The sequence below is a fragment of the Cannabis sativa genome, chromosome 2 (genome assembly GCF_029168945.1).
Source record: "Cannabis sativa cultivar Pink pepper isolate KNU-18-1 chromosome 2, ASM2916894v1, whole genome shotgun sequence".
Classification (NCBI taxonomy): domain Eukaryota; kingdom Viridiplantae; phylum Streptophyta; class Magnoliopsida; order Rosales; family Cannabaceae; genus Cannabis; species Cannabis sativa.
The window spans coordinates 55,143,047-55,166,200 of record NC_083602.1 but is presented as its reverse complement, the minus strand read 5'-3'; the positions used below and the strand labels follow the sequence as shown (position 1 = coordinate 55,166,200).

At 34.7% G+C, this 23,154-nt stretch overlaps 3 protein-coding genes and 1 non-coding gene across 6 annotated transcripts; 1 reads left to right on the top strand and 3 right to left on the bottom strand.

The window, feature by feature from the left end:
• Positions 1-2,794: 2,794 nt before the first annotated feature.
• On the bottom strand, positions 2,795-3,562 carry LOC133034376 (uncharacterized). The gene has a single exon (XM_061109453.1). The coding sequence runs from the start codon at positions 3,560-3,562 to the stop codon at positions 2,795-2,797; it is 768 nt and encodes a 255-aa protein (XP_060965436.1).
• Positions 3,563-4,493: 931 nt separating this feature from the next.
• LOC115721507 (small nucleolar RNA R71) lies at positions 4,494-4,600 on the top strand. The gene has a single exon (XR_004012526.1). It is a non-coding gene; the product is annotated as a small nucleolar RNA R71 (small nucleolar RNA).
• A 7,415-nt stretch (positions 4,601-12,015) lies between these two features.
• LOC133035008 (uncharacterized) lies at positions 12,016-14,620 on the bottom strand. 2 transcript variants are annotated; one of them, XR_009686299.1, is made up of 3 exons: positions 13,915-14,620; positions 12,832-13,836; positions 12,016-12,735 (listed from the first exon to the last, which is right to left on the bottom strand). XR_009686299.1 is itself a non-coding variant. In XM_061110636.1 (2 exons), exons 1-2 carry the CDS (start codon positions 14,575-14,577, stop codon positions 12,889-12,891), a joined length of 1,611 nt encoding a protein of 536 aa, XP_060966619.1. In that variant the 5' UTR covers positions 14,578-14,620; the 3' UTR covers positions 12,770-12,888. The 2 variants fall into 2 exon arrangements, 1 of the variants encoding a protein (XP_060966619.1); XM_061110636.1 differs by lacking the exon at positions 12,016-12,735 and having other exon boundaries at positions 12,770-13,836.
• A 2,496-nt stretch (positions 14,621-17,116) lies between these two features.
• Positions 17,117-19,884, bottom strand: LOC115719270 (gamma-interferon-responsive lysosomal thiol protein). 2 transcript variants are annotated; one of them, XM_030648241.2, is made up of 5 exons: positions 19,369-19,884; positions 18,460-18,525; positions 18,155-18,295; positions 17,733-17,825; positions 17,117-17,535 (listed from the first exon to the last, which is right to left on the bottom strand). In XM_030648241.2, exons 1-5 carry the CDS (start codon positions 19,639-19,641, stop codon positions 17,314-17,316), a joined length of 795 nt encoding a protein of 264 aa, XP_030504101.2. In that variant the 5' UTR covers positions 19,642-19,884; the 3' UTR covers positions 17,117-17,313. The 2 variants fall into 2 exon arrangements, with proteins under 2 accessions (XP_030504101.2, XP_030504100.2); XM_030648240.2 differs by lacking the exon at positions 19,369-19,884 and adding an exon at positions 18,831-19,238.
• Between the last annotated feature and the right edge of the window lie 3,270 nt (positions 19,885-23,154).

Sequence of the window (23,154 nt, the reverse complement as noted above, 5' to 3'; positions counted from 1 at the left end):
GTCATTCCACCAAAATGGTGGAAAGAGCATTCCATTGGAATGCCATTCCAATATGTTAAAATGCAACCAAACAAAGGAATGGAATAAAAACTGTTTCCTTTCCATTCCATTCCATTTTATTACCTCCAACCAAACGCCACCTTAGGGAAAAGAAAAGAATGGAAATAGCTTTCTGGATTTATCAAGCCTATAGTGTTTCTAGCAATGTGCTCTCTTGATAGAAACTTCTTCACCCAAAGTAAACTCAAGACCTCTATTTATAGTGTTTTGAGAATCACATTTGAAAATCAAACCCTTTCATCACATGGGTGTTACCTGTTGCGAAAATTATTAATTACTACGCAAGTGCACGCAATCAAGTAGTATACTCACGCAAGTGAGGTCGAACCACAGGGAATTGGATTAATTACTACTAAACTATGCTTATAATTCTATTTGGTAAATCAAAAGTATTTATGATTGAAAAAGGAAGAAAGAAATTTAAGAAACTTAAAGAAACAAGTGAATATTAATCAAGATGAGAGAATAGGGAGACGAATCCTGTTGTTAAGTTACCAATGTTAATGTCTAATTGCTATCCTTCTCTTGAAGTGAATGACAGATTATAAATTAACCTAGCTCTTTTTAGATCTTCTAGGTTCTAAATCTCATGCTCTCTAATTAATCTCTTAATTAAACTAACATGAAATCAGCATTAAGTAATAATCTAAATGTCACAAAGGCTATGTAAATACTTTCGTTTCACATCAAAACCTAGACTATCCAATTTTAGCATTCTCAATTCTCACTTTTCAGATTTCGAATTGAGATCATAAAAAATGTAAAAGGTGATCAATCTTGCACATGAAAATTAAACACAAATATGAATAGTGTTCACAATCAAGATGAAAGAATGGCAATTATTCATTAACTAGGAAAAACTTAAACAACATTCATCATTCTCCCTAAATAGGAGTTTAGTTCAAAACATCCATAATCAAATCCATAATTAACATTGAAATAGAAAATAGCATAGAAAAATTAAAGAGAAGAGAAAGAACTAGTTGAAGCAATTGATCCGGGTCGCCACAAGCCGCTCTTCTAGCCTCCTTCTTTGTTTTTAGGGTTCTAATTCTGAATAATCCCTAATTTTCACGAGCTTCCTCTATTTAAACCGAATCTTATCTTTAAAATTCGTGAAATTACGAAACTGCCCAAAAATTCCGTCTCTGGGTCCCCGTCGCGACTGGCAAAGCTCCCGTCGCGACGGGGTTAAATTTTGAAACTTCGAGATCCTCTCTGCCAGTTCCCGTCGCGACTGGCATGTTCCCCGTCGCGACTGGAATAGGCAGCGACAAAATTCTTGGTTTTTCTTCTCTTTTCTTTCACCACTTGTCCTCGATTCTTGTACATGCTTTCTTTAAACACCCGAGGACCTGAAACAAAAGAATCAAGCGTAAAATAGCCCTAAAACTAGAAACAAAGAGTGAAAACTAACCGAAAATATGACCCGAAACTTAGACTAATTTTAGCCTAACAAATTCCCCCAAACTAGATTCTTACTCGCCCCCGAGTAAGGTAAAAAAACTAACTACGCTGTCAGATAATCACTACACTGCTGACTCATGCTCTGTTTTCTTCCTTGCATAAACTAGAATTTTGATCCTACTAACTCTAACAATTAATTCAGAAGCTCAATTCATAGCACTATGTACAACTGCAAAAAATTTATTCAAATGTGAAACATTGCTATAAAAGTTCTACTCTTTCCAACAGTTCCACAGCTCGATAACTCATAAGCTTGCATGCTTACCTTTCTCCACTAATGTTGACAGCATTCTTTGGAATCCTTAGGTCTTTTCAAGGCTTTAGGTAATATGGCTCAGATATTCAGGGATAGGCAAAAGACAATTTTGGCTCAAGATATCATAAGCACACAAACAGAACCCACAAGCTTCTTACTTTTCTTTTTCTAAGATCCCATAATATTCCCGAATTTACCAAGATTGATAGAAGACATCTCTATTATTTTTCAACATCACTAAAAAATTTTCTTTTTTTTTTCACACATATTTTTACTTTTTATTGTGTTTTTTTTTTCATCATATTCCATTTTTTTCAGTGACATTGAATTACACATTTTTTTTTTTTTTGCTCTTCTCAATCTTTCAAGTTTTTCTCCCTCTCACTATTTCCTCACACTAAATGTTTCTCCTCCCCCAAAACTAATTATGTAGCTTATGATATCATGGATAACATGGTGAAGAAAAATCAATAATGTGGTTGCAATTTTTCAAATCGATGGGTGAAAAACATAACAGGTTTAGGCTCAAAAGGTTAACTAGGGATACACATTATTACGGTAGGCTTGAAAGGCTCAAACTATCCAACAAATGCCTAAGTCATATTCCAATTGAACACTATCAAGGATTTCGTCTCAAAAGAATAAACATGCAAGTTCTAAGCTATCCTGTCAATCTTACCACAAACCATCGTAAAACAATTATAACAATTTTCACAGATTGAGTATTTGCAGATAAACACAGGTTCCTAAGCATCCAAACTAATCCAAAGAGTTAACAGAATCAAGCACACAGTTATTTTACAATTTCAGATCACATCACACTAAACTGCAGTATACAACTATCGTCAAGCTTATTGCCATTCCTTAACTAAAATAAGAAAAAACTAAAGCAGAAATTAAAGTGCATAATTTAAAAAATTTAAGCCTCTCTCCCCCCCCCCCAAACTAAATATGACATTGTCCCCAATGTGCTATTATACTCAAGGTGAGAAGGACTTACCTGAACCCCCATCAGAAGGGGTTGGGCGGACCCTTTTCATCTAAAAGAACCCTCGTACTAAATGAAGAAAATTTACCAGCAATCGTGTTGATTTCAGAGTTTCGCACAAGAGTAAGCTCACCTTCAGAACTACCACACATCAATCTTTTCCAATGACGCCGAATCGTTCGAAGTCGCTCTTTAGGCTTTGCTTTCTTCTTGTCAGCCTTAACAAAAGAACCCTTCACCATCTCAATCTTGCAACAGGTAGGAATGTCGGTTGGGGCAAAAACATTAAAATTGACCTCTTCATCTTGCACTCTCAACTTTAACTCTCCATTTTGAACATCTATTAATGCTCGGCCCGTGGCTAAGAATGGTCTTCCCAAAATAATGGGAATAGTTGAATCTTCCTCCATATCAAGAATTAGGAAATCAGCAGGGAAGATAAACTTACCAACCTTCACCAGTACATCTTCAATTATCCCACGAGGATGAGTCAAAGAACGATCTGCCAGTTGTAAAGTCACTGTTGTGGGCTTTGCTTTTCCCAATCTTAGCCTTTTGAAGACAGACAAGGGCATTAGATTAATGCTTGCTCCCAGATCACAAAGAGCTTTAGTTTCCACCGAACCCCCTATAGAGCATGGAATATTGAAACTACCCGGATCTTTAAGCTTGGGCGGTAGTTTCTTTTGCAATATGGCACTACACTCCTCAGTTAATGCCACTGTTTCATAGTCCTCCATTTTTCTCTTCTTAGACAATATCTCCTTCATGAACTTCACATAATGGGGCATTTTTTCCAAAGCTTCAGCAAAATGAATGTTGATGTGTAATCTTTTAAAGACCTCTAGAAATTTTGTGAACTGCTTGTCTAGATTGGTCTTTCGGAGTCTCTGAGGATAGGGTATTTTCACATGATGATCAATACTGATTGGTGGAGACTGCTGTGGTGGTGCTGGACTATCAGTAATCTTCTTATCTTATGATGCTTGAGTTGGTGTTGCTTGATCTTTAATCTCTTCATCCACTGGTTGTATCATCTCAGGCCCATCATATTTCTTTCCACTCCTTAAGGAAATTGCTTTACATTGTTCTTTTCCTTTTGCATCATTAGTGCTAGGTGAATTTCCTTAAGCTTGTTTTTCCACTTGAGTAGCCAATTGTTCCATTTGAGTTTCTAGAGTTTTAATAGAGGCTCTAGTTTCCATCATGAATTGGAGCAATAAATCAGCTTGGATAGTGGAGCCTCCACTAGAACTTTGTTGTTGCAGCTGTTGTTGGTTTTGTTAGGGCTGGTTTCTCTGCTGGTAGAACCCCTGTTGGTTGTGCCCATAATTATTGTTTTGGGAATAGTTTCCAATGGCTTTTGCTTGATCCATTGGAAAATCATCCACATCTGCCTGACACTCAGAAAAGTGATGGGGACCTCCACATATCTCACAAACCACTTGAGCTTGTTTGGCTTGCACTGCGATCAGCTTTGTTAGGGCCTCAACCTGAGCTGTCAGCTTTGTAATGGCATCCACCTCTAGCACACCAGCTACCTTCTTAGTTTGACTCCTTTCAGTTGGCCACTGCTGATTGTTTAGAGCCATCTCCTCCAATAGATCATAAGCCTCATTAGCACTCTTTCTCATAAAGGCTCCACCAGCTGCTGCATCTATTAGAGTTCTAGTGTTACCAACCAACCCGTTGTAGAAATTATGAACCAGCATCCACTTCTCAATACCATGATGAGGAAACTTTCTGATTAAGTCCTTGAACCTCTCCCAAGACTCATAGAGAGACTCATTCTCTTGTTGACAGAAATTGTTGATCTCTCCTCGCAGCTTAGCAGACTTTGCTGGGGGAAAGAACTTAGACATGAAATTTAGTTGCTAAGTCTGTCCATGTTGCTATGGAATTTGGTGGCAAGGAGATTAACCAGCTCTTGGCTCTTTCTCTAAGTGAGAATGGAAAAAGTCTCAAACTAATGGCATCATCACTAACTCCATTGACTTTAAAAGTCTCACAAAGTTCCATGAAGTTCGAGAGATGCAAATTAGGATTTTTCCAAACTGAACTGAGGACTGCACCATTTGAAGTATGGCAGGTTTGATCTCAAAGTTATTCGCATCCACTGCCGGTGGCCTGATACATGACTGCACTCCCGTCAGAGTAGGGAGAATGTAATCTCTCAAGCTACGACCATTAGCTTGATCTTCAACGGCACCGCCATTGTTACCGTTGTTACCTCCATTGTTTGCAGCATTAGCATTCACATTAGCAGCCATGATTTCTAAAGTTTCAGCAGTTGCTGAAACTCCTTCTTGCCTCTTGTTCTTTCGGTTTCTCCTACAAGTTTTCTCGATTTCAGGATCAACTGGTAATATGACTGCTTGTCCTTGACGGCGCATACACTTAGGATTCCTGAAATAGATCAAGAAAATATTGCAAGAAAAAGTTTAGAAAATCAGCAAGAGAAAATATACCAAAGTAGATGTTAGTATAATTTTGTGTAATATTAATCTTTAAACAATTCTCCGGAAAGGGCGCCAAAAAACTTGTTGCGAAAATTATTAATTACTACGCAAGTGCACGCAATCAAGTAGTATACTCACGCAAGTGAGGTCGAACCACAGGGAATTGGATTAATTACTACTAAACTATACTTATAATTCTATTTGGTAAATCAAAAGTATTTATGATTAAAAAAGGAAGAAAGAAATTCAAGAAACAAGTGAATATTAATCAAGATGAGAGAATAGGGAGACGAATCTTGTTGTTAAGTTACCAATGTTAATGTCTAATTGCTATCCTTCTCTTGAAGTGAATGACAGATTATAAATTAACCTAGCTCTTTTCAGATCTTCTAGGTTCTAAATCTCATGCTCTCTAATTAATCTCTTAATTAAACTAACATGAAATCAGCATTAAGCAATAATCTAAATGTCACAAAGGCTATGTAAATACTTTCGTTTCACATCAAAACCTAGACTATCCAATTTTAGCATTCTCAATTCTCACTTTTCAGATTTCGAATTGAGATCATAAAACATGTACAAGGTGATCAATCTTGCACATGGAAATTAAACACAAATATGAATAGTGTTCACAATCAAGATGGAAGAATGGCAATTATTCATTAACTAGGAAAAACTTAAACAACATTCATCATTCTCCCTAAATAGGAGTTTAGTTCAAAACATCCATAATCAAATCCATAATTAACATTGAAACAGAAAATAGCATAGAAAAATTAAAGAGAAGAGAAAGAACTAGTTGAAGCAATTGATCCGGGTCGCCACAAGCCGCTCTTCTAGCCTCCTTCTTTGTTTTTAGGGTTCTAATTCTGAATAATCCCTAATTTTCACGAGCTTCCTCTATTTAAACCGAATCTTATCTTTAAAATTCGTGAAATTACGAAACTGCCCAAAAATCCCGTCTCTGGGTCCCCGTCGCGACTGGCAAAGCTCCCGTCGCGACGGGATTAAACTTTGAAACTTTGAGATCCTCTCTGCCAGTTCCCGTCGCGACTGGCATGTTCCCCATCGCGACTGGAACAGGCAGCGACAAAATTCTTGGTTTTTCTTCTCTTTTCTTTCACCACTTGTCCTCGATTCTTGTACATGCTTTCTTTAAACACTCGAGGACCTGAAACAAAAGAATCAAGCGTAAAATAGCCCTAAAACTAGAAACAAAGAGTGAAAACTAACCGAAAATATGACCCGAAACTTAGACTAATTTTAGCCTAACATTACCAACACATTAATTTGTGTTTAATGGGATAAAAACGTTGGACAAGAGAGCTAGAAACAAGCTCAATTAATTTATATACGTTTATGAACGTTTTTCAAAAATCTGGTTCCAGATGTTCGAAAACAACCATAAAACAACATACAAACAACCATTAAATAACTGTTTCATGAGAACTCAAAATGTAACTTCTCTCCGAGTTAAATCATTTCCCAACGTCCCAATACTCATTTAAATGATATAATTGAGTATTGTAGCAGTTTCTAACAGCTAGAAACTTATCCCATTAATTCCATAACTCTCATATGTAAAAACTCACATAATTACATATTTATCAATTGTGATCCTTAAGTTACAATCTATTTTCAGATTTGTAACTCCTCATATGTTACAATTTTATGTGTATTATTATACTATATATGATATAATGTAACCTCTAACACATAATATATATTAATCTCCTATTAATATATAATTTGTCACATTTAAATATTTTAATCTATATTATATTATATCAAATAATATAACATAATGTTTGTAAAACTGTAATTTTCTTCTAATTTTGTCAATATAGACTCTGTTTTGAATTTATTAAAAGAATATTTGGAAGTAACGGATACTACATATTTCTATCTAGACCCAATGATCAAGGATTTAGGCTTTATATGTATCTTGTTTAAGCCAATAACAGAATCTGTCCTAACAAAATTAGATAAAAATTATAGTTTTACAAATATTAGATATTTATGCTGTTAAAAATAAACATTGAGTTTGTGCCGCTTACAAATATAAAACTTTGATTAGCTATTTACCCCTAAATAAATAATGATTGAAATTTTATAAACATATTAGGTAGCACCCGTGATAAGTTGGTTCTAATAAATTCCATTATACATTAATAAATTGAAAATAGATAAAATATTTACATTTCTATATCGATCTATTCCAAATCCAAAGATTCCAAAAAAACAATCGAAATAATAAACTAAATTAAAAGGATCACTATATATTTTATTTTTACACAACTCTTTTCGTTGAAAGAACACATATTATTCAAAATATTTAAATATATGAAACATATATGTGTGTGTAATTAAATATGCACCAGATGGGAGAATATAAATATACTTAAAAAAAAGTAAATGAAAAAGCTGAAGCAATAAGAATAGAGTGATGTGGTTTGATTTGGTTTGGTGAGTAGTGAGTAGTGAGGTAAAAAGAAAAGGTGGGTCCGAAGGAAGAGGATGGGAAGAGGGTTTTGACAAAGTGTAGTTTGAGCTGCCGACAACAAATCTGAGGCGTAGATTTCACCACACACGGTACTGTATCATACTCTGATCATGATCTCTCTCTATTCTCTATTCTCTATTCTCTCTATTCTCTCTATTCTCCATTCTCTTTCACTTTATCTGCTATATATCTAATACTTGCTTATATGTATTCATCATTTCATTTGTCTGAACCTGAATAATGCAACGTCGTACGTGTACTGATTAATATACCTGACTATACTAAATGCCATGTGCCCTTATCTTATTGACGACTTGTTATAATTACAACAAACATTATCATTATAGAAAATAATAATAATAATCATATAGCTCATTAATTTTACTTACAAGGTCCTTAGTCCTAACCCTTGCCCACATATCTCAAGCGATTTGAAGACATTAAGCCAGGATTTTCTATTGAGAGCAAGTAACCCGTAAGGTCCACTCGACCTGTATGGATACCCCGGCGTGGCTCTACCACAATAGATTCCGAACTTATATCAAATCAAAAGTAAGCAGAGTACTCTAAAGTTTCAGATATCAAACCCAGGCAGAAACTCTAGGCTTTGAAAAACAATTGCATACCGCTCTACAGTTTGTGTGCTTAGTATTCTCATCGTTTTATGAATGAGATTATTTCAGAAATAATCAAAAATTTATGTTTTTACAGAATTGTATTTTTAGGGACTATTTTCTACATGCCGTTGTTAGTGTAACATTGTGGCAACATGAAATAAGGTTATTTTTCCTCTAAAACTCGATTATTTCCTAATAATTGTTGTACTTCACAAGTCACATTAATTTATTGATCAACAGTATCTGGACCCTTAACTATCAAAGCATTGTAAATATTAAGCATTTTTCCCGTGAAGAAGCTACGTCCAATACCAGACCAATTATTTACAAAGGGAAATTTGAATTTTCATGCTTAATAAACTCATAAATTGGTCCCCTAAACTAATACTATGCATAATTAGTTATATATGACACTTTTTGTATTTTCCCCATAATACCCTCCCCACCTACATCTACCCACTCCAACCCTTTTTCTCATCAATTCAACAAACAAGAATTCCCCACCCGAAAGCTTCCACAACCACCAAAATTTTTTTTCTTCTCTTCACTCATCACTAAAAGCTACAACCTTCCACACTACAAGCCACCACACTAATCCACCACATTAAAAGCTAGAACACATACAAGCTCCATCAATGGGTAGGTAATTAATTTTTTTTTTTTTTAAATCTTGTTTGTTGTTGTCATATTTAATTAAGAATGTTGTGTTTGATGATTGATCTGTGGATTGTTGCTGTTATTTTGCTATTTTTTCTGTTATAATTTTTGCTGCATGTGAAAACTGGAATTTTGCTGTTTTTCTGCATTTTTTTCGTCGGGCCCGATGGGGTCCGATGCTGGCCCGATGGGTGGCCCGATGTGGGAAAAAATTTTGTTGGCAGGGGCGAAGACCCGATGGTCCGATGGTTCATCACTGGGTCCGATGGTCGGACCCCCATCGGGTCCGATGGTTTTTTTTATTTTATTTTTTTATTTTATTTTTTGAAACCCGGGTCCGATGGGGTCCGATGGTCGGACCCCATCGGACCCAGTTTTTTTTGAATTTTTTTATTTTGTTTTTAAATTTTTTAATATAAGGTCCGATCGGTGGGGTCCGATGGTCGGACCAATCGGACCCTACGGGATTTTTTTTTTAATTTATTATTATTTTTTATTTATTATTATTAATTTATTTTATATTTATTTATTATTTGTGTTATTAATTATTTTTTTATTAATAATTATTAGTTATTAATTATTATTTTAGTTAATATTTCAAGAATTAATTTATTTATTTTTTAGTTATTTTATTAACTATCAATTATGAATTATTATTAATTATTGTTATATTTTTTATGGTTTGAGTAATAATTATTAATTATATTTTATTACCACCGAGGCCACCGACACGGAAAAGAATGCCCCGTAGAGAAAATTGCCAAACACCTGGTACTAGTAGTAGTCGTCCAGGCGAAACCAGTCATGCTAGAGGAACTACTGACAGTACAGGTCCTAATAATGGTAGAGAGACCAATGATATTAGTGGTCCTACTGATGCTCGAGGTACCAATGTGACTGGATGGAGCGATCTATTTTCTTCTTCGACAAGTTACGGTAAATTCAAGGAGAAAATGTATACAAGAGAAGACATTGAGGATCATAGTCATTATATATCTACGGGTGGCACACCAGGCGGGGAGTTACATGTGGGAAAGTTTTTTAGAGACAAAGAGCATTTAAAGATGGTTGTTGGCCTGTATGCAATGAAGAAAGGGTTTAACTACTACGTTAGGAAGTCCGGTACTGATATTTGGTACGTCACATGTAAGGATACAGATTGTGGGTGGAGATTAAGAGCGAAGAAGAACGTACTTTCTAACATGTTTGAGGTGAGTACATTTCATAATATACATACATGCTCCCTTGATCTTCGAGGAAAAGATAACTGTCAAGCATCACCTGTAATAGTTGCCCATCTAATTAAGGATAAGTTCGCAACTGACGGCTCGGATCAGTTGCCCTCTGATATAAGAAAAAGTATGCACAAGGATTACGGGATCCAAATGAGTTACAAAAAGGCATGGAGGTGCAGAGAGAAGGCACTACACCTAGCTCGGGGTACACCTGAAGATTCGTACTCGAAATTACCTAGTTACTTGCACATGCTACAGTTGCGGAATCTAGCTACCATCACGGATTTTGTGGTAGAAGATGGTCGCTTCAAGTATCGTTTCTTCTCTCTGGGTCCTTCTATTCGGGGGTTTAGGTTTTGTCGACCTATTGTATGCGTTGATGGGTCTTTCTTGAAGACTAGGTATGGTGGGCAAATGTTGTGTGCAGTGGCTTTGGATGCAGGGAGTCATATCTTTTCGATAGCTTTTGCTATAGTTGACAGTGAAAACCACAATTTCTGGACCTATTTTATGAGAAAATTCAAAGAAACGATTGGTGATGTTGAGAACCTAGCTTTTGTTTCGGATAGGCATCAAAGCATTGTTCGTGCTTTGGATATCGTGTTCCCTGATGCACACCACGGTGCATGCTACCACCACATTATTATGAACGTCAACCACAAGTTCAAGACTGACGTCTTCACGAATCACATTTACACGTGTGCCTACACGTATTCAAGATCAGAGTTTCACAGAGAATTTGAGAACATTCGGGCCATGAATCCAGCGGTTGCACAATATCTTGAGGAAATTGGATTTGAAAAATGGGTCCGGTCGTACTTTCCAGGGGTACGTTACAATGTAATGACGAGCAACTGGGCTGAGAGCTTCAACAACACAACTAAGGATGCAAGAGGCTTCTCGATCACTGCTGCTATAGCATTCCTGAGGTCCAAAGTCCAGAAGTGGTTTGCTTCACGAAAAGAAAAAGCTGACAAGTGGACGAAACCCCTAGCACCAGAAATGGAGGACTTGACATTGCATTTTGAAAAAGGTCGGTATTTGAACGTTGACCCATGCGGGCCTTACACGTTGCAGGTTCACCCTGGAGGAACAGTTATGACCGGTGGCGTAGTGGACTTGCAGGAACATACTTGCACTTGCGGCTTGTTCCAATGCATGAAGTTTCCTTGTCCTCATGCATGTGCTGCATCTCAGGAGCGAAGTATTAGCGCGTACACACTATGCTCGCCATATTACACGACTGAATATTGGAGGAGGACATATGAAGGAACAATTATGCCAGTTGGTGACGAGAATGATTGGGAATTGCCTGATGACATCAAGAACATGACAGTTGGAGTGCCTGTTGAGAAGCAACCAGTAGGGCGACCGAAGAAGCAAAAGGTTGGAAGAATTAAGAACAACCGAACTGCTTGTAACGGTGGAAGGATTATCAAATCACGAAATTGTAGCATGTGCGGTGCCAAGGGGCACAACAGAAGCACTTGCAACTACCGAGGTTAAAAATGTTATTTTAGTTTATTTGTATCGTGATGTGTTGGACTATTATGTATTGTTATTGAATTAATGTTGGACTATTTTAAACATTAGAATTTGTGATATTTTATGTTTACATAATTATTATAATTTGTTGCATGAAAGAAACGCGTAAAATTTGTATGAACTCTTGAAAAAACATAAACATACCAATAAAAAAAACCAGTTACATTGTTATCTTAATAAATACCAAATAAAAAACACATTTGTTCATGCTAAATTCTAGTAAAACAAATCTACACACCACCGCTCTCTAAATTTCTTCATATTCTCATCGTGCACATTATCAAACGTAGTCTCCAGCATACTATGCTCGATGTGCTCTATCACGTACATCCCGCAGTTACCGATGTATGAGACAATAAAAAGTAAATAAATAAAAGTATGCAAATTAAATTCAAGTTAAATAACAGAAAAATCAATTGTAATTAAGTTACCTTGTCTTTGTCTGTGGAACAACGGCCGATCCATGACTTTTGAAGTGAAATTTCTGACCTGGCTCTCTGAGGCGGTAAGTTGAGGCACGAGGATCATGTCATGAGACTCGAATAGGCCAGCCTGCAGCAGCAAATTTGGTAGTAATTTTTCCCACATTGTCAGGTGACGCTTCAATTCGTTCGGGGAAATCGATCCGAGGCTCGAGTCAAATATGTTCAACAACCAATGATCCAGATCTACCTCTAGTGCCACCCAATGCTTTGCTCCATCGAAGTGGAGGGCCATATATATTCTCTCCTTCTTCTTCCAACTGGCCAAGAATTGACTTTCATCCCCTCAAATCAAATCTAATATGCTCTCGTCCCACTGATAGTTAGCCTGTTCATCACCCGCAGCTTCCCACCGAGCAATAACTCCTGCTGGGAAAATACATGGCATTATGACACATCTATTTGGGTAGGCCTCGGGATAAAAGTATTGCCGCCTCCTCATCAAATGGAATGCCGCATCTAAATGCTAAAACATTAAAATTAAATATATCAGAGATTAAATAAAAAAGAGTTAGATAAAGTCTTTAAAAGCAAAAGCAGTAAAAAAGTCTTAAAAACTTACATCGTTCCCAAGCCAAAACTTCGGAGTATGCAGTTCGAGGAACCAAGACGAATGGTATCAACCGGTGAAGCACTCTCTCGGGTAATTGTTCCCAATCTGGCCGAGTACCCAATTGTGAAAAGTCTTGAGCAGCTTCCGATCAACCACTCTAAGTGGGTCCGCATTCACGAGTGTCGAAGTAGCCCTAGCCTTCTTCTTCATTTCAGTGTACTCAGCGAACCACCTAGGCCGCCTTCTCTTCCTTTCTGGAGCTGTCTCTAACACCTGCACCTCAGAATCCTGAGTATCCCCGATGCTGGTGATATTCGTCTTCTCAGGTGTACAGAACATGTCATCATCATCCGGTTGGTAATCATTTGGGAGAATGAAGTCATCTTCCGGTGTCCGAGCCTCCTCTTTCGGTTGTGGGTGTGGCTGTGGTTGTGGCTGTGGCTGTGAATCTGCTGCCGGCCTTCTAGGATCTTGCAGGAGCGTCATTATGGTCTTCAACTGATCCATAATCGTTGTTTGTCCTCTTAGCAGAGCGGCCTGCCCCCTCTCCACAGTCGCCAACCTTGCCAAAATGGCAGGGTATACTGGATCGCGAGCCTCCGAGGTGCTGGGAATAGAAGCTGACGGGGGAACAGGAGGACCCTGTGATGCTGCAAGTGGGTCAACACCACACTGATCTGGAACTGAAGCTGCAGATGGGTCAACACAATACCCATCGGGAACTGAAGCTGGAGATGGGTCAACACCAGACCCATCTAGAACTGCAGGCGGTGCACGTGGAGGAGACGGTGGAGGTGGTGTAGAGTCTTTAAATATTCGAGCTGCCTCCGCTCGTTCTTCCAATGTGGAGGCAAGCTTTTTGGCCTGGCTTCGCAAAGCATCCCGTGTTGGTTGCCCATCCTCACCCAACACAAGTTCCTCCAAGTCAACAAATAACGGAGGCTGACCCCCGGTTATGTAACTCACAAACTCAATCTCGTTCGGCCGAGGACATAACATGGAGTACACTGTCAACTGAAAAATATAACAAATATATTAATATAATATATATGGAAATTAACATGAATTCAACATAAAGCGTAACAAACTTACATTTTTAGCAAATAATCTGGTCACTTCATCCTTCCCGAGTGTAGTGTTCGGCTTACTCTCCCAGTTGACCATTCTCGGAAAGCGATGTGACCTCCTCACTGCATACTCGTTGCCCAGCTGTAATATGGCCTCGTATGCCCAATACTGCAACGCTGCAGCATAGCCGTAGGCTGAGTATTTTGCCTCCTTCTGAGTGACTCCCTTCTCAATCTTTTTCAACATCTTATTCTTCACATCCAAGTAATCCTTGTTACAAGTTTCCATCAGCTTGGTGTAAGAAATATTTCCCCAGGGGTACTCGTAGAAGAATGGAAGGTTATCAACCATTCTTATCACAAAAGGAGGAACGACAGTCTTCTCCTCCTTACCAGTGAGGACGCCCATAACAAACAAGGCCATCCCCAACTTGTAGACTTCATCAGCTTCTGTGCAGCTCTCAAAAACTCTGCGCAGTTGGCCGAAGCTGATCAAAGCACTACCGTTGAAATATTCCTGAATCAACCGGTCAGAGCTTCCATTTTGTTTGATGTCTTCCTCAGTAGGGCCGGGCAACAAGTTTAACCCGATGACCAAGCCGAACTCCAACCTCCCAAATCTACATCTCTTCCTTCCCACATAGAAATGCACCTCGTCCGGCTTGTCAGATTTTATTTTGTGAAGCATCAACTGATGAAAAAATGCTCCAGAAAATTGTATGGGCGCTCTCTCGAAAAAAAATTTTGAAAGGGGATTCCCTCACCCTGTCCAATAGGTTGAACTCTTTAAATTTAGTCTTAATCTTCGGGTAGTAGTAACTACCCCCGCGCCATGTGACACGGCCAGTGTAGTGGTCCGACACTAGAATTATAAGATGTGCAGTTCCCTGAAAAAAAAAAAAAAAAAAAAAAAAAAACAAACAAACAAACAACGATAAATAATTAATAATAAAACCATAACCAATAATGAATAAAATAATAAAAAATAAAACAATAATTCATAATTAATAATTAATAATTAAACAATAATCAATAAAACAATAAAAATTAAAAAAAATAATTAATAATTTATACTAAAATAATAATTCATAAGTAATAAAACAATAAAAGATAAAACAATAATTAATAATTAATAAAACAATAATTAATTATTAATAAAACAATAATTATATATTATTAAAACAATAAAAAAATAATACAATAATTAATAATAAAACAATAATTAATAAAAAAACAATAATTAATAAAACAATAAAAAAAACAATAATATAACAATAATTAATAATTAATAAAACAATAAAAAATAATACAATAATTAATCATTAATAATAAAAAAATAATCAATAAATAATAAAATTAATAAGACAATAAAAATTAATACAAAAGTTAATAATTAATAATAAAACAATAATTAATAAATAATACAAATTAATCATTAATAATTAATAATTAGTAAAAAAATAGTAATTAATAAAACAATACAAATTAATACAATAATTAATAATTAATAATAAAACATTAATTAATAATTAATAAAAATTAATAATAAATAATAAAATAATAACTAATAATTAATATAAAACAATCAAAAAAAATAGAACAATAATTAATAATTAATAAAAAATTAAAACAATAATTAATAATTAATACTAAAACAACAAAAAATAATTACTAAAAAAACATAAGTATTAATTAATAAAGCGATAATTAATAATTAATAATTACTAAAACAACATAACTAATAATTAATAAAACAATAAAATAAAAACAATAATTAATAATTAATACTAAAATAATAATTAATAATTAATAAAAAATAAAAAATTATTACTTAACAATAATTAATTAAAAAATACTTAATAAGTCATTAAAAATAAATTAATACATAAAACAATCACTAAATAATATAATTAATAATTAATACCTACAACAATCACTAAATAATATAATTAATAAAACCAAAAAAAAAATAATAATAACTCGGGTCCGATGGCTACCAATCGGACCCATTGTGAGGTCCGATTGGTAGCCATCGGACCCAAACAAACCAAAAAATAGCACCATCGGACCCCTAACAATCGGACCATCGGGCTTGGACAAAGTCCGACTATCGGACCAACACAATCGGGCCACTAAATGAGCATCGGACCACACACAATCGGACCCAAATAATTCACTATCGGACCCAAACACTCCCATCGGACCATCTTCTTCCTATTAGCCGAACCCCAATCCCCATTCCACAAAAAAAAATTCTTAAATCTAACTAATAGATCTAACAAATTTACACAATCCAACAAAGTTTCACAAACAAAAAACACATCTAAATCAATCTTTTAACACTTACAGAAAAAAAAAAAAAAAAAAAAAAAAAAACCAAACACACCTTGGACATTTTTGCTTCGGGTTCGCCTGAGATTGGTCGCCGGTTCTGGTTGGTCGGGGTTGAGCTTCGACGGCGGTGGGTAGGTCGGGGTTGACCGTCGACGGAGATGGGTGGCTGTGAGAGGGATGGGTTGAAAAAATTTTGGCTGTGATAGATGGGTTTCGTGGGGAGGGTTCGGCTGAGCAAGAGGAAGAGAGAGGATGATTGTTTGAAATGTGAGGGGTAGTTTAAGAAAATTAGGAAAGTTGTCATATAACACCAATTTTAATAACTATGCGTTTAGGGAAAAAATTAAATGATATTTTAACCATAGATTTTCAAATTTCCCTTTGAGAAATACGCCCCAGGTTTAAAATCACCTTTAAAAATATAATTAAAAAAATCTGTAAAAAAAGTATTGTTGTCTAAATTTCTTGTTGTATTAAAGAAGAGAGAGAAAAGTACTACAGAAGAGCCTAAATTCGGCCATTTTGTTGAGGCCGGCGGTTCATGTGGCCCACAAGCATTGTTTACTTTTTGGGCTGCAAATAAGTTTAAGAGCCCAGCCCAAGAAATAACTTTGCATATCGGCTCTATTGGAGAAATTAGATTCGACTCAATTAGCACACTTCCACGAGATCAGTGATTTTTGGCAACAGTATTGTGCCACTACAAATTTGAGTGCAGCCTCTTTTCTTATTTTCCCTCGTTAATGCTACAAGAAATTATTTATATAGGTTAAGTATTATGAGTGGTTGAATTTGATTCCAATTTTAAATTCAACAATTCACTTCGAATAGAGTGCCTTAATTTGGAATGCCTTCACGTAAGAAAATACTTAAAACTGGAGCAACACAGCCTATTAATTAGTACAAGTATTATCACCATATTCATCATTCTTGTCATTATTTGTTTTAGTTCATGCACACACACACAGAGGAGTAATTATAGCTCACCAACTAATAGTACCTTAGCTAGAGATTACAAAGTCTGAACAATTAGCACATAGCCAAATAGCTGTGACAACTTACTACAGACACTGATCCAGAGCTCTTCTTCCTATTCCAGGGCCACCATATTCATCTGGCTCATCCATGATGCCATGGCTGATCTTATTCTTGCCCATAAGGCTAGCCCTTTCTCTTGATCTTTGTAGCTCACAAAATGGCCTGGCTTTGCTCCTACCACATCGAAATTTCTTAGTGATAACTCACTGCAAGATGTCGGCACAGCGGGGCCCTTATAGGCCTTGCAGATGTAGCTCAGGAAGTTTTCATAGTCCTAAACCAATAGTAGTAGTAGTATTAGTACTGTTATTTTACAAGGGCCCGATTAAGTAGTCTTTTGAACCTATGAATCATTAGAGAACAACAAAAAAAAATAGACTGACATTTAAAAATCTTACTAGGACAACTATGTCATGACCTGTTGGCAAGATAAAGATGGGAATTACAACAAGAAGATTGTGAGAAACAAACCTCATAAAGTGGCTGGCCATCAACGACTACCCAAGGCACATATCTATGAGGAGGTTGAAGGGCATCTGTTTCAGCTCCATATTGCAATTCAAGCTGAATAAAGATAATAGACCAAATTATTTATTTCAGAAACAAAATCCTTAACATTACTATTAGGCAGCAGAGATAGCTTGAAGAAGAATATGAAGAACACATACACACATGGAGCCTAGCATTGTGTAATTCAGCAGGGAAAAAACATCTTGGTATAATGATTTTCAGTATAATGTCATGACAAACGATCCATAAAGAGGTCAAACATGGTGTTCCTTAGTGACCAAACCATGGATTTTGCCACATGTTCTTCCAACAAATAATCTTATGAAGAGGATGGTTTTTACAAGGTAACAAGAATACATTATAGAAAGGATTAGAAAACTAACCTCTTTACCAGCCTCGCTCTTGTAGCACTCATTGACAGGTTTTGGATCCAAGCCCAATTTCTCATAACAAGTTTCCCACTGAAGATACTTGCGCTCTTGCACCAAAGCCTCAATGCAATAGATAAAAGGAAAATGCTTGTTCTGCATAGATGTAAAAGATTCCAAATAAAAAGGTTAGCATTCTTGTTTATGAGCTACTACTTCCCATTAAACCAATCAAAACAACATCAAAAAAAATGAAGGTTCTATAGTTGTTTTATCAACATTGTTGAATTACTAATATGATACTTGTCTTCTCAACTCACCAACTCAGGCCAGGCATCAATTGCACATGCCTCCACGGTGTTTAATAAGCATTCATAGGGACCATGCTGCAAGAATAAAAGAACCACTTAGTTTTACTTAATCAAAAAACTCTCTGAAGTCTAAAATATTAATGCAATTGCAAAAGACATTTATTTACAGCACCGTAGCTATTTTTTGCAATGAAATGAAAACTGAGAATAGTCATAGAGAAGCAGAGGGGTAGAGGTGAAACAACTAATCTTTGAAGATTTCTATAACCCAGCTGCAGATTACCATAAATTTTTATAACTCAATTATAAGCATTTCTTGTAAATAATGAGTTTTAATACAAAATAGGATTAATGGAAAGAAAACATAGGGGTGATCAGACCTGACAAACGACGGTACTGTTGCCTCTAATCTTGGCGTTTCCCCAAGGAAAGAGTTTAAGATCAACGATAGAGAGAAGGTCATCTTCAAAGATCTTGACCAGGTAATTCACTATGAAATTTGCACTATAAGGACAAAGAGACTCGTAGTACAATCCCAACGACACTTTCTCAGAATTTGAAGGCAAAACTCTAGCTTTGGAAGCCAAAATCGAAGTGGGTTGAAGCGAAACGAACAGGAAGAGGTATAGAGAGATAAGAGACAGAAGAGCAATTGTTCTTCGAGAAAACGCCATGGAAGAAACCCAAAACCAAAATTAAAAATTAAAGGGGTCGGAAAGTAATTTGTCTTCTCTTATGGGTGAATAATGAATTGTACCCTTTATTCTGATCAAGGTGAAGAAGAAGCTCTGTGGACCAAAAAAAGCAACAAAAAGAAAAATACTGAATCTTTAAAAGCTACAAGTCAAGACTATCCATTTATATTAAAAAAAATATATGTATACATATTATATGGTTGAATTGAATAGAATAATATACCTGGCAAGAGATGGTGTGGTTGGATCCAAGTCTGGCGTTACCGTAAGGGACTAAATTGAGATGAACCAGAGAGATGAGTTTGGTGTGGAAAAGCTTAACCAGATGATTGAGTATGAAATCTCCGCAGTCAGGACAAAGGGTCTCATAGTATAAGTCCACTGACACTAATTTCTCATTATGATTGGAAGAAGCTAATACTGGGATCAAACAGCTTGTGAATACCAGGATGATCTTTATTAAGACTAGTAAGCTAGTCTTAGATTTCGAATCCATCGAGTTTTGCTTTTATTTTATTTTATTTGGTGCCAATTAATAAAGTCGTGGATTATCCTTGCACCACTCAATTTCCCAGTTTGTTATTAATTTTCAAGCTAAAATGCACTTGTCCAGAAAATTTGCCAAGATTCAGAGTAAGCTAACGTGTCAAAACCATAAATTCTTGAACAATGCATTGTTACGTTTGTTGCCAAAATGAAAAATATCTCTGTCCATATCATCATCAACCACGTCTGCAACAACAATTTGCTAAAATAAAAGGAGGAAAATACTTGTATTAATTGAATTTATTATTATTAGTGATTGACTGATTTGTAACAATCACATTTAATTAGTACACTAATTTAATTTTACATGTAGTTCAAACTATTGAGATTTTTAAATTTAAAGATTTTTATTTAATTTTATTAAAAAAAATTTACTAAATAAAAATTTAAATATAATTTAATACATGTTAAAATTTAAAAAACATGATTTAGTAGATATTAAAGTTCAGAGAACGTCTCTTTTGGATTGGACTGAAAACTCGATTATGAGGTGAGTTTCTTTCTTGTTTTTGAATTAAATCTTTCATTCTTTTTAGATATTCATATGAGTTATGAATTTTAGAAATATCTTTTCGAACCCAAAATCTTTAATCCCCTAAATTTTCTTGGCCCGTGAGACCCCAATTTCTCCATAGGAGACGGATTTCTAAAACATAGTAACACTATTCCTCTAGTTTATATTATTTTATTTTTTATTTTTGTGCCATAGATTGTATATACATACAGTATGTGAATCTAGATAACACTAGTCCTTTAGTTTTAGATTCATTAAGATTGTTTGTAGTTGGTTTGTTTGGGAATTTATGCTGGTTTCTTTTTGAGTTAGTGAATTCCCTATAGATTTTAGAATTTTTGCTTAAATGTTTGCACAGTGTGATGAAGATTTTGAGTTAAATTTTTTAAATTTAGTTTTGAGCCTGGGAGATCTCGGTCAGTGTCGTGCTGGGTTGAAGGCTGAAATGGTGGATAGTTGATTTTATCTTGTTGTTTATTATTGATTTTGTTCTTTTTTGGGTGAGCTGATATAATGGGATATACTGTTAATTTTGTTATAGGTTCATTTTATATTGATTTTGTTCTGTTTTGTGCCATTATTTATGGCTTTGGCGCCTTACAAGGCTTTAGCACCTATTATATGGTTGGGCCCCTAATTATTTAGGGTAGTTTGTTTAAATTTTCACATTTTCCGGTATTGAATGTATAAGAAAATTTTGACAGAATAATATTTTAAAGTTAAAGTTATGCACTATACAGATTTATTAGTCGGAATAAAAGGATTATTTTGGTTAAGGTATGATTTAAAGAATATTTTAAACTGAAATAAGGTTTAAGAGGGTTTACTTTAAACGCTAATTCCTATTAGCTATATTTTAGTTTATATTTTTTTAAGACTTTTTCGTGTTTGAAATTTTAGTATTCAGATTCTAATATTATAATTAATTAAATAAATTGAAGAATAAGAATCTTGAGGATCTTGTAATAAAGGGAGGTGGTAATACCAATGGTCTAATGAGAATATATTGCTTCAGATATATTTGGTAAGTTAAATTATTATGGAATTTTGGTTTGTTATCAATATTATGGGAATGTACCAAAATTATTACATTATTAGTATTTTTAAATAATTTCTGGATGAGTGGTATTAGCTTTTTTGATGGAAGAAATGGAAGTACAAATTTGATGGATGAGCTGCGCCATTATTATGGCTTTGGTGCCTTTCAAGGTTTTCGCGCCTGATTTATGGCTAACCCCTAATTATTTAGCGTAATTTGGTTAAAATTACAAGATATCATTAATTATTAAAATATTATAAAATTTAATAGCTAACAATTATGGTATGTAATTATGAGATTATTGCCTTATTAGTTTATTATGGATAAAATAATATTAATTTTAGCTATATAATTTATAAATATGAGTTTATTATAGATAACATAATATTAATTTTGGTATATAAATTATAAATGTGGGATTTTGTAATTAATTGGAGGTACGAACATTTATTGTGAATTGAGAATATTTTATTTTATTTTATTTTTATTTTTGGAAAGATATTGAAATTAATGGGAAGTAAATGCTAATGAAGTATTGATATTATTGCCTTATTAGTAGTATAGGAAGATACTAATATTAATGGTTTTTATAATAATTTGAATGGTATAATAATTAGGAGGTCATCTTTTTAAATTATAAATAAGGAAGCATTATGTCATAATACCGAATTGGATTAATTAATATTAATTTAATATTAATAATTAAATGTATGATTAAGAAGTATTAGGAAAAAGGTATTTTTGAATGTGAAGAGTACAATCTTAAGTTTTAAGGAGATTAATACAATTTTGGTTTAATTTAGGCTGAATATAGATTATAGATACCATGTTTTACGCTATAAATAAAATAATATACAATTTGACTTATTAAGAATTTTGATATGTTTTAGTCTAAAAATAAGTAATACTTTTAAGAAATAAATGAAAGAATTAGTATATAATATTTTGAATATTTAAGGAATAATGGATGTTAAAAGGAAAATTTTATTTATGTTTGTTTTTAAAATGGTAAAAGTAAGGAATAGGGATCCTATGAAGGTTATGAAGTTAGAATGCTATAATTTAGTTGTTACTAGCCAAAGGGTACTCCCTTTGGCTAGTTCTAGTATTTTATAGGGAGATTTAGTTGCTTAGTCTTGGTGGTTAGTTGATTCTATTCAGTTTGAATAGTTTTCTAATTAAAGTTTTATTCTGTTTTCTGATATTTTTTCAGGTGAAATTTCAGTATTTTATTGAGTTGGGAGCGTTGTTGGAAGATGTTATAGCTTTATTGTCTAAATTTCCGGGGGCAGTTTTGTCCCATGGGGCTCGCTCTAAGATTTTAGCGGCCAATGGTTGGCAAAGCATGCTCTGCGGTTAGACGATGAGCTATCCTGGTTCGAGGAGGTTCCAGCGCCGGTGGCGGACGTGGGCGTCGTAAATTCATGAGTGATTTTAATCACTTTGTCAAAAAAAAAAAAAAAAAAAAAAAAGAAAAAAGTTCAGAGAACGTAATTTAATACATAAACAATAGCCAAATTAGTAAAATTAAATAAAATTAGACCGAAATCATTAAATTTAACAATTCCAATAATTTAAAAAAAAAATAATGGCTTAAAATGTTCAAAGACATAATTTAGTACATATCAAAATTCAAAAGTTAAAATTAATTACCAGAAAAGTGAGATTATTGACTAAATACAATATGTTTTTTTGAGCTATATCTATAAATCATCACGTATATCAATGCCTGCGTAACATTTGTTTGTCTAAACTACCCAAATTAGAATTAAGTACAATAATAGAAGAAGAAACAGTGATATTGAAACCGGCCTAAAGTTGTATGGAGTGAGCCCAAGTTTTACATTCTTTTCGAGTTTTCCTGTGGGAATGTTTGTTTTGTAAGTCGTCAATTTCACTTGGTATGAAAA